The sequence below is a fragment of the Ursus americanus genome, chromosome 14 (genome assembly GCF_024610735.1).
Source record: "Ursus americanus isolate L20-20 chromosome 14, mUrsAme1.1.p, whole genome shotgun sequence".
Taxonomy (NCBI): domain Eukaryota; kingdom Metazoa; phylum Chordata; class Mammalia; order Carnivora; family Ursidae; genus Ursus; species Ursus americanus.
This window is the reverse complement of record NC_142140.1, coordinates 62,693,126-62,703,559: the sequence shown is the minus strand read 5'-3', so window position 1 is coordinate 62,703,559 and position 10,434 is coordinate 62,693,126. Positions and strand designations below refer to the sequence as shown.

General features: G+C 55.4%; 2 protein-coding genes across 8 annotated transcripts; one reads left to right on the top strand and one right to left on the bottom strand.

Moving 5' to 3' along the window:
- Positions 1 to 1,370: 1,370 nt before the first annotated feature.
- On the bottom strand, positions 1,371 to 4,904 carry SHBG (sex hormone binding globulin). 2 transcript variants are annotated; one of them, XM_087867559.1, is made up of 8 exons: positions 4,279 to 4,904; positions 4,049 to 4,143; positions 3,702 to 3,891; positions 3,234 to 3,395; positions 2,832 to 2,994; positions 2,564 to 2,700; positions 1,874 to 2,081; positions 1,371 to 1,531 (listed from the first exon to the last, which is right to left on the bottom strand). In XM_087867559.1, exons 1-8 carry the CDS (start codon positions 4,390 to 4,392, stop codon positions 1,386 to 1,388), a joined length of 1,215 nt encoding a protein of 404 aa, XP_087723685.1. In that variant the 5' UTR covers positions 4,393 to 4,904; the 3' UTR covers positions 1,371 to 1,385. The 2 variants fall into 2 exon arrangements, with proteins under 2 accessions (XP_087723685.1, XP_045653152.1); XM_045797196.2 differs by having other exon boundaries at positions 4,049 to 4,140; positions 4,282 to 4,904.
- A 794-nt stretch (positions 4,905 to 5,698) lies between these two features.
- On the top strand, positions 5,699 to 7,355 carry SAT2 (spermidine/spermine N1-acetyltransferase family member 2). 6 transcript variants are annotated; one of them, XR_015726764.1, is made up of 6 exons: positions 5,699 to 6,043; positions 6,187 to 6,238; positions 6,370 to 6,453; positions 6,588 to 6,646; positions 6,809 to 6,849; positions 6,982 to 7,080. XR_015726764.1 is itself a non-coding variant. In XM_045797345.2 (6 exons), exons 1-6 carry the CDS (start codon positions 5,714 to 5,716, stop codon positions 7,147 to 7,149), a joined length of 627 nt encoding a protein of 208 aa, XP_045653301.2. In that variant the 5' UTR covers positions 5,699 to 5,713; the 3' UTR covers positions 7,150 to 7,355. The 6 variants fall into 6 exon arrangements, 5 of the variants coding, with proteins under 5 accessions (XP_045653301.2, XP_087723682.1, XP_087723683.1 ...); XM_045797345.2 differs by having other exon boundaries at positions 5,699 to 5,893; positions 6,545 to 6,646; positions 6,982 to 7,355; XM_087867556.1 differs by having other exon boundaries at positions 5,708 to 6,043; positions 6,162 to 6,238; positions 6,982 to 7,355.
- The last annotated feature ends 3,079 nt before the right edge of the window (positions 7,356 to 10,434 follow it).

Genomic DNA, 10,434 nt, shown 5'->3' with positions numbered 1-10,434 from the left:
TCGGCTTTGTGTCTCCCACCCCCAGAGACTCTCCTGGAGCCTCCTTACCCTGGGGTCCTTTAGGTCCTGGCTGATCCCTGCAGAAGGAGACAACAGGTCCAAAGAGTGACTCACCCTGTTGCCAGGGTGACTGGTGGGAAAATCATCTTAAGAAGCCAGGAGGCTGGGATGGGGCGCCTGGGTGGCACAGCGGTTAAGCGTCTGCCTTCGGCTCAGGGCGTGATCCCAGCGTTATGGGATCGAGCCCCACATCAGGCTCCTCCGCTGGGAGCCTGCTTCTTCCTCTCCCACTCCCCCTGCTTGTGTTCCCTCTCTCGCTGGCTGTCTCTATCTCTGTCAAATAAATAAATAAAATCTTTAAAAAAAAAAAAAGAAGCCAGGAGGCTGGGATCCCCATGGGTTCTGGAGATGGGGGATGGGTTAACAGCTCTAGAGAAGGATGAGGATTGAGAGGTGGGGACTGAGGGATGGAGCCCCAGGGCTCCCTAGGGGGCTGGGGGCCTGGGCTTGAAGGTTTCCCTGGGAAGCTAGGGGCTGAGACAGGAGGGCGCCTGGGGTAGGGGTTTGGGGCACCAGGATTCTGCAGAGGTCTGGGGGCTGAGGGCTGAGTTACCATATTCTTTGAGGACAGAGATATTCCTGAATCTGTCTGTTTTTCCCAGCTGGGACCAGCATAAACCAGCTCTTGGTTAATGGAGTAGAGACGAACTCATCTGGGAACGCAGCAAGTGGACCAAGACTGGGAGAGATGCAGGCAGCTTCTCCCCTGGCTCCGCTCCTTTCTTCTTTCTCCCTGCTGTTTCCACCCCTTTTCCCAGAACCCCTGCCCCCCTGAGTCTATGGCTCTCTCACACCCCCTGCTGCTCCCTCCTTGCACAGCAGTGGCCCATCTCAAGGACAACAGAATTCCATTGCTTCCCTTCCCTCTGGACCTCTCAGGACCAGCCACCGCGCGGAGAAAGCTGAATTTCCACAAGGAGTAAATGCCGGGGAAGAAAGTGACCTGTGTCTGGTGTGTGTGTGTGTGTGTGTGTGTGTGTGTGTGTGTGTGTGTGTATGTGCTAGCATCTCAGCCTGAGAAATCATGGCTCCCAGAAAGATGGCCTTGACCCCCAGACGAGGTTAAGCTCCCTGGTCTCCAAGCTTTCACGATGTTTCCCTTTATGGTGTTCATCGGTTTCCAATCATCCACTTACTTGTGATTCTTTGCTGGATGCCTGCCTCCCCCAGGGGACCACGTGGACCAAGAGGCCAGGAACCAGGGTGGCTTTTACTCATCGGTAGGACCCCCTGCTCAGCAGGGTGCCCGGTACGTTGCAGACACACAGTGAACACTCATTGAATAAAGGAATGCACGACATTCAAGGGGATTCTTAGGTGGGGATTTAATGGGTGGTGTCGGTGCCATTGTTCGGGCCCTGGGGACAGCTGTGCGTCCAGATGTCCTGACTTCTGCTCAGGGCCCGGTCCATGTCCAGCTTCTGGCCTTGTGCCCAAAGGCCATCCAAGCAAAAGGAGGCGGAAGCCTCTCCTAGAGGGAGGGGGCACCGGGGGTGGGGGGCTTAGGGCAGCTGGCACCCACAAGCTGCCCCCCACTTTCCCAGCTCTCTGACTCAAGGTTTGTTTGTTTGGGTTTTTTTTTTAAGATTTTTATTTATTTATTTGACAGAGAGAAAGAGAGAGGGCACAAGCAGGGGGGAGCGGCAGAGGGAGAGGGAGAGGCAGACTCCCCACTGAGCAGGGAGCCCGACATAGGACTCGATCCCAGGACCCTGAGATCATGACCTGAGCCAAAGGCAGACGCTCAATCGATTGAGCCACCCTCTAGCTATTCCCAGAGGTGCGCTGAGGAACACGAGCGTCCCCGTCTTACCTGGCGGAGCCCCCAGGAAGAGGCGCCCCTGCGGCTGGACCCAGAGCTTGAGGAGGGAGGCAAGGTCCGAGGCAGGCAGAGCAAGGATCTCCTTCTCAGACCCCTGGCTCAAGACCACCCCGGACACAGCCAGCTTCAGCCGGAGACGGAGTCCCAAGACCAGGGGCAGCTCCAGCTCTGGCCCCGACCCAGAGGACAGCACCACCTTCTGCAAAGAGTGCGGGACAAGGATGGGGGGGGGGGTGAACCGCATCAACTCCTGGGGCCCTACCCCTGACTACCTCAATGGGGCCTGTGTGCCCTACCTTCTATCTGCCGACCATTTCAACCACCTAAATGCTCCCTTGATATTCCTGGCTTGATATTCCGTAAAACCACACCTCTCCCAAGTCAATACAATCTAGATAAAAGCCATTTGTAGGGACGCCTGGCTGGCTGACTTCGTAGAGCATGCGACTCTTGATCTCGGGGTTGTGAGTTCGAGCCCCATGTTGGGTGTAGAGATTCCTTAAACATAAAATCTAATAAATAAATAAATAAATAAATATGTCATTTGCTTGCTGTGGGCAGCTTCCAGGTGTGTCTCTGCCCCTCTCCCCACCTTAAGCTTTCCTAACAGTGACAATTTGGAATCCCCATTTCCCCCCTTGCTCCCAGGCTCCCTTGAATAAAGCCAGCACCCACTCTTACTTGATCTTGGAGGTGGAGGCTGAGCTGAGAAGGGTTTTCTGGGGTCCCAAGGGCAAGGAGGTGGCCAGAGCCTGCTGCCAGCTGGAGTCCCAGGTCCAGAGAGAAGGCCCAGGGTTCTGCATGAGGCTGGGGGATGCCTTGGGCAGGGAGGAGACGTGATCCCCCTGAGGACTCAAGGCTGGGGATTCATGGAGGGAGGCAGCTAGTGCTGGAGGGAGACAAGGGACGGCAGACACAGAGCTGGCCATGAAGGAAAAACAGCCTTTACCTTGGAGATTGAATTCTGCACGAGTCCCTGGAGGGAAGAAGGTCCCGGGCTGGGACTGGACGGTACAGCTCCTGAGGCTGCTAGTAGGGGCCGACCCCGAGGTCTGGGCCTGTGGGTCCAGCCAGTTACCCCGGCGCAGGCAGCCATCCAGGGCAGGGACCAGCTGGAGCCGTGGAGGGAAGGGAAGATGTGGGGATGTCGCCAGCAAGACATCGGGGCCCCTCTCCACCCTCAGTTCACTCCCCTCTGAGACACAAGCACTTGGCCTCTCCCACACAGCTCTCATGCCACCGGCTCTCGGCTCTTGGCATTCGTTCAGAGTGTGGCCTTGGAGCCCCGCGGTCACCCAGCCAGCCACACTTTAACAGCTTTGGTTGGTCCCCAGCCCTGTGATGTAGTTACCGGCAAACGGAGGCTGGAGACGGGGAACAGGAGCCCCCCCACTGCAATTCTGACGATGGGCTGGGGTTTGCTGGCCAGAGGCCCAGAGACCTGTCTCAGGCGCAGCACTTCTTCCCCATCCACATTCAGCAGCAGTGAGTCCTCAAGGATCTTCACTTCCACCTGCAGGGAGGAAGGAGCTGAGCCTAATCAGAGGTCCCCGGGGCCTGGCTCCGCCACTTTCTCCAGAAGCAGCCAAGTAGAACAGAAAGAACATGGGCTTGTGGAGCCAGCTAGCATCGTTGGCCGTGAGTCTCAGAACTCCCTTCCAGAAAACTGGGGACAAGCATAGCAATTCCATGGAGGTTTTATGCAGATTGAATAAGGTGACAGTGGGAAAGGGATGCCCGGAAACTCCTTTCTGTTCCCCTTCCGTTGACCAGCTCTGGACACACACACACACACACCCCCGGACCGCATCTGGCTTACCTGGTGCCATCTGCCATCATCCAGCCGGGGCCCGGCGCCCACTGTGAGCTGGGCCATCTGATTGTGTAGCTGGATCTCAGATCTGCCATCTCGAAGTCCTAGTACAAACCAGTCATCCTTTGGGTTGGTATCGCCATAAAAAATCACTCCTTCTGGATCCCAGGTTCGAAGCTCAAAGGAGGAAGAGCTTCTGGAAGGACAGAGAAGGCACGTATGGGGCATGCCCTCTGGGGGTAAAAGTGGGGTGTGGGAGGCTGAAGGAGAGGGAGGGAGACAGGAAAACGAGAAGATCCGAGGGAGGGAGGGTAGGGTTGGGGACTCCGTTGGGGGCTAGGTCAACTTCATACTTCCTGATCTTGGTGAAGTCAAAAGTCATGATGGTGATAGGCTCTTGTCCTGAGCCATTGCTGAGGTGCACGGCAGGGGGGTCCTGGACCCTCTGTCGGAAAGAGAAAGCAAAGGAGATAGAGTGAGGACGTGCCAGAGATGGACGGAGAGGCAGCGGGGCCGGGGCAGAGCCAAAGCGTAGATTGTGTAACCACACACGTGCGCTGAGCAACCCATCCCAACAGCCCTGCACCTGGGTGGAGAGACCATGTCTCGGGGCCCGGCCCTGGTGGCCGGGAGGTGGTAGCAGCAACAGCAGCAGCGACAGCCACCCAGATGTGGCCAGTGGGCCTCTGCATTCCATGGTCCGCTGCAGTCCTCTCTGTGGCTCAGAGAGCTCTGGGGAGAATGTGTGGGGGCAGGCAGCCTTTCCGTAGTTGGCGTTGGGTTAAAGGTTGCCCCTGGGGGGGAAGAAGGGGGGCAGGAGACCGGGCACTGACCCTCTGGCCCCTCTGACCCCTCTGAGGACAACTCGGGGGAGGGACAGAGGTCCTCCACTACACTCCCCCTGCTGGGAAAGTTTATGAGCTAGGACAGGGTACCCCACTTCCCCTCTCCTCCTCTAGAGCCTGACCAGGGTCCTTGAAGCCTTCTGCCCACTTGGGGACGCTGCCTCTATGGGCCTGAGGTCCAGAAACAAGTCCACCCTGCACCACAAGAAGCATCCTCTGTCAGAACTACAGCTGGGGGGCGCTTGGGGGGCTGGCTCCGTTAAGCGTCTGCCTTCCATTCAGCTCATGATCCTGGGGTCCTGGAATAGAGCCCCATTATGGCTCCCTGCTCAGCGGGGAGCCTGCTTCTCCCTCTCCCTCTGCCCCTCCACCCCTCTCAGGCTCCCTCTCGCTATTTCTCTCTCTCTCAAATAAATAAATAAAATCCTAAAAAAAAAAAAAAAAAAAAGGAACTACAGCCAGAGACCTGCAATAGCAAACACCCAGCGGGGTGAGTCTGGCCAAGTCATTCCAGGGCGGTGCTTGTCAGTGTCCTTGTTCATACAATGTGACAAATAGTACCTACTTTATGGGGTTGCTGTAAGGAGGATTCATTGAGATAATCCAGGCAGGGCGCCTGGCGTCTGACCTCCTCCCTCGGTGTTTTCCCAGGCCTCTGAGGCTGGCCTCGGAGGGACGTTCTGTCCCTGAGTGTGATTTAGTGGCTACTAAAAAGAGGCCCGTCCCCCACTCCTAATTATCTCTTCCTCCCCATTTATTTCGAGATTCCACCATCTACCAATAGAAACGCATCACCCTCTCCCTGACCCGTTTAGAAATCCCAGGGTGCCCGAGAGAAGGAACACCTGGAGCCACTCGAGACCCCTAGGAAACAGCTCTCAGGCCTGGGTGACTTAGGTCTCACCCAGGGTCGCCGGGGGGCCTTGGATGGGTGAGCGAGAGTGAAGGGTACAGCAGAAAATCCCTGCACACTTCACTTAGGGAGGGCCGGGGGAGGTGACTTTTGAACTGCGGGGTTTCACCCACAGAGGCTGGGACACCCAGGGGACAACAGCGAGGGAGCGGGTAGTCCAGCCTTGACCCCTGCCCAGGGACCCAGTCACGGGGCCGATGGTGGGGGGCAGGGCTAGGGCCTCCGGGCGTGCCTGCTCTGCTAGCTGATTGGCTGGCGGGATGCGAACCGGGCGTGTGCAGGGGTGCGGCGCAGAGAGGACTCTCCCCGCCCCGCGCCCCCTTAGCCTGGCACTCCCCGGGCTCCCGGCGGGTGCAGGGGTGCAGCGCCGAGAGCACCCCCCCTCGCACCCACCACTCCCCCGGCCCCAGCCCGCGGCGCCCCCCGGCTGTCCGGGCCCGGTGCGTAGGCCTGGTCGAGGGCCCCCTGCCTCCGGGACGGGAGGGGAGGGTCCCGGACTTCAGTCCCAGACGGCGGGGATCGAGATGGCCTCCGTGCGGATCCGCGAGGCCGAGGAGGGAGACTGTGGACATATCTTGAGGCTGATTCGGGTGACGCCTGCGGGCCGGAACCGGGGGCCCCCGAGGGGGTGCGGGCGGCGCGGCCTGGGGCTGGGGCGGGGGGAGCGGGGAGTCTGGGCGGCCGGGGGGAGGGGCCCCCTGCCCTTAGCTGGCCTCTGTCCCCGCTGCCCTAGGAACTGGCCGAGTACGAGAAACTCTCGGACCAGGTGAAGATCAGCGAAGAAGGTGGGGGCCCGGCCCCCGCGTCCTGGCCCCGGCGGGGTAGGGAGGGAGGGATGGGTCCCCAGGGGCCCTAGCTCCAGGCCGGGCACCCAGGCCGTTCCTCTGTCTCCTTGCCACAACTGCCATCTCCCCAGCCCTGAGAGCCGATGGCTTCGGAGAGAACCCTTCCTATCGCTGTTTGGTGGCGGAGGTTCTCCCCGCCCCCGGGGAGCCGCAGGGTAAGACCAGCAGGGCCTCGGAGGGTCCCCGTCCCGGCGGTCTCCGAGGTCCCTCCCAGGCGCCCAGCGCCCTCTTCTGTCTCCGTCTCAGGGCCCAGTGTGGTGGGTTATGGGCTGTATTACTTCACCTACAGCACTTGGAAGGGGCGCAACGTTTACCTGGAGGACATCTACGTGACGCCGGAATATCGGGGTACTGGGGTACTGGGCTGAGGCCCGGGGCGGGCGGAGAGCCCCCCAGACCCAACCCCCATCCCCAAGCCCCCTAACCCCAGCCCTATGGCCTCTTCTGAGTCCCTTCAATGGAACCCCCCCCCCCCGCCCTCTTTTTGTTCTTTCTCTTTCCCCACAACAGGTCAGGGGATTGGCTCAAAAATAATCCAGAAGGTGGCTCAGGTGAGGAGAGGGATGGGGCCATGAGGGACGCGCTGGAAAAGCAAGGGCGCCTGGGAAGCCCGGGGGTCAAACACAGGGTGAAAAAGTATTTTTCTCTTTGGAAGGGAAAGTCAGTGATGTCTTCTCCCACAGGTGGCCCTGGATCAGGGCTGTTCCCAGTTCCGCCTCGCAGTCCTGGACTGGAACCACAGGGCCGTGGCCTTGTACAAGGCCCTAGGAGCCCAGGATCTGACTGAAACTGAGGGCTGGCACGCCTTTCGCTTCGAGGGAGAGGCCATGAGGAAGTTGGCGGGAAAGTGAGGCCATCCCTTGGGGATCTCCGTGGTCCACCTTCTCCTTCCCCACGAGCTCAAGCACTCCGCAGAGACTCATGTCTGCTGGCACAGGCCTCCCTGAAGGAAGAGAGGCTGGAAGAGGCTATACCCAAACTATGGACAGAGCAGAATTGAGGGAGAGGCCTTTCCACCTCCTTGCTGAGGGTGAGAAATAAAGGAGAATTACTGTAAGTGTGGTGTTGGCAGAGCAGTGCGTGACTCGATAAGCTTCAGCCGCCCCGAGACCCTTCTGGAATGTTCTGGTCTCCTGGGGTGGGGAGATGCTGCTTCTGGGGGTAAAGGAGGGCCCAAGATGACCTTCACCCTCAGAGGGCCGGAGTGTTGGCTTTGGCCTGTGGAATATAGAGAAAAGAAGAACAAGGGGCCAGCTTGGCACATCAGGCTTGTCAGTCCCACTTTGGGACCCAGACAAAGGCCTCCAGTGTCTGGACTGCAAGGTGCAGGACCCCAGACTGAGGCTGGCCCACTGGCTCAGCACATGGAGCAGGCTGCCACCTGCTGGTGGTGTTCCGGGGTTTCTGGGAAGGAGCACTGGCCTCAGCTTCTAAAAAAAAAAAAAAAAAAAAAAAAAAAATCAGCTTAGCTCACCAGCGATTTTTCTTTTTCAAAAGTCACAAAGTCCTTATTTTCAGTTTGGCAAAACCAAAACAGACCTCTAGGACCCATGGAGAGAAGGGGAGAGACAAGCTCCTGTTCTACTTCCATAATATTTTATTACATAGGTACTGTGGGTTTCGTGTAGGAAAATTGGAATGTACATATAAAATGCAAATAGAATCCATAGCCTCACTTACCTAACTATCATTAACCCTTTGGATTAACAATAACCCTCTTCAGATTTTTTCAATGTCCATATATGCACATAATTAGTTGAGTAGAGATGGGATCCTTCATATATATATATATATATATTTTTTTTTTTTTTTTTTTTAGTGAGCTCTACACCCGACATGGGGCTCAAACTCACAACCCCGAGATAAAGAGTTACATGCTCCACTGACTGAGCCAGCCAGGCGCCCCAGGATCATATACTTTTTAACAATATGTCGAAGGGGTGCCTGGGTGGCTCAGTCAGTTAAGCATCTGCCTTTGGCTCAGGTCATGATCTTGGGGTCCTGCGATCGAGCCTCACATCAGGCTCCAGGCTCAGCGGGGAGCCTGCTTCTCCCTCTCCCCCTGCTTGTGCTCTCTCTCACTCTCTCTCAAATAAGTAAATAAAATCTTTAAAAAAAACCCAATATATCAGAAACATCTATCTTCACATGCTATTAAACATACATCTGTCATCACTTTTAATGGAGGCATATTATTTCTTTTGTTGATGAACCATTGGTTAAATGATCCTAATTTAGACACTGAAAGGGGGCAGGCAGGTAACATAAATGTATAAATTATAAGAAACAGCATCTCCAGACTTCTATGGAAATGTAGAGAATTGAAGATTCATCTTAAAATTCAAATTAAAAAAAAATAGTAAGATTCGGCCAAACAGCTCACTTCTTCCTGAGTGGTGCCAGTTTGGGGCCCTTAAAACCAATTTAGAGCAAATGGGCCTTTATTTTATTTTATTTTATTTTTAAGATTTTATTTATTTATTCGACAGAGATAGAGACAGCCAGCGAGAGAGGGAACACAAGCAGGGGGAGTAGGAGAGGAAGAAGCAGGCTCATAGCGGAGGAGCCTGATGTGGGGCTCGATCCCGTAACACCGGGATCACGCCCTGAGCCGAAGGCAGACGCTTAACCGCTGTGCCACCCAGGCGCCCCGCAAATGGGCCTTTAGGACAATCTTGGTCAAGAAATAATGAAGCTGGACAACCCCTTCCACACATCGGAGCCAGAAAAATCCAGTCTCATGTCCTTGGCTCATCTCAATCTGACAGCGATTTATGTCTTTTTTTTTTAATTAATTAATTTATTTGAGAGAGACAGAGAAAGAAAGTGCAGGCACAGGAGCTGGGGGAGGGGCAGAGGGATCGGGGGATCCTCAAGCCTGCTCCACGCTGAGCATGGAACCTGACAGGGGGCTCGATCCCCCGACCCTGAGCTCATGACCTGAGCCGAAATCAAGAGTCGGAGGCTTTACCGGCTGAGCCACCCAAGCGCCCAGGGATTTATATTTTTTAAGTATGATCAATTTATCTAGTGGTGGGGCTTTTTTTAACCTTAACTTGCATCAGAATGCAGTATTTCTGGAAAGATGCACAAACAAGCAGAGAGAATGTCATCATCTCTGAGGAGAGGACCTGAGGGGCCAGGGGACAACGTTTCCCACTCGCCACTTTAAATTTTCTGCATTTTGTACTGTGCTCATGTATCACGGCTTCAGGAAAAAAAAAAAAAAAAAAAGAATACTTAAAACTTTAAAATTTAATGCAGAAGAAAAGGGCATAAACTAGGAAGCAATATTGCCAAAATTTATCTTGCCCCATCTTGTGTTGCCTTCACTTTTCGGAGTTTATGATTTTCACGTCGTCCTCTTGCCTTGGCCCCAGTCTTGGCCAGTTTTCACAGGATGTCTGCACTCCAGCGTCACTCTGTTCTCACCACAGCCTCGCCTTGGGCTCCTGCCCACTCATCACCTCATGGGCCTCCTACGAGGTGATTCTATTATGATCGGGATGAGGTGATAAGGGCCTGGGTTCTGGCCTTGGCAGTGAGAACAAAGGGGAGGGCACTGAGGGGGAGGGCTTTTTAAAGGGAACATGGAGGGACACTTGGGTGGCTCAGTCGGTTAAGCATCTGACTCTTGATTTTGGCTCAGGTTATGATCTCAGGGTCCTGGATCGAGCCCCGAGTCGGGTTCTGCGCTCAGCAAGGAGTCTGCTTGAGATTCTCTCTCTCTCGGCCCTCCTCCAACTTGAGCTCTCTCTCTCTTAAATAAAATATTTATTATTATTTTTTAATGTACCTTTTTAAAAAGATTGTATTTATTTACCTGAGAGTGTGCACATGCACTCGAGAGAGAGAGAGAGAGAGAGAAAGAGAGAGAGCACGAGCAGGGGAGGGGCAGGCAGAGGGAGAAGCAGACTCCCCGCTGAGCAGGGAGCCAACGCAGGACTCGATCCCAGGACCCCCAGATCATGACCTGAGCTGAAGGCAGACTTTTAACCCACTGAGCCCCCCAGCCTCCCCAATAAATAAAATATTTAAAAATAAAATAAAGGGAGGTTAGAGGGGCCCTTGGTTGGCTCAGTCAGTGGGGGATACAACTCTCGAGCTCGGGGTTGTGAGTTCCAGCCCCACATTGG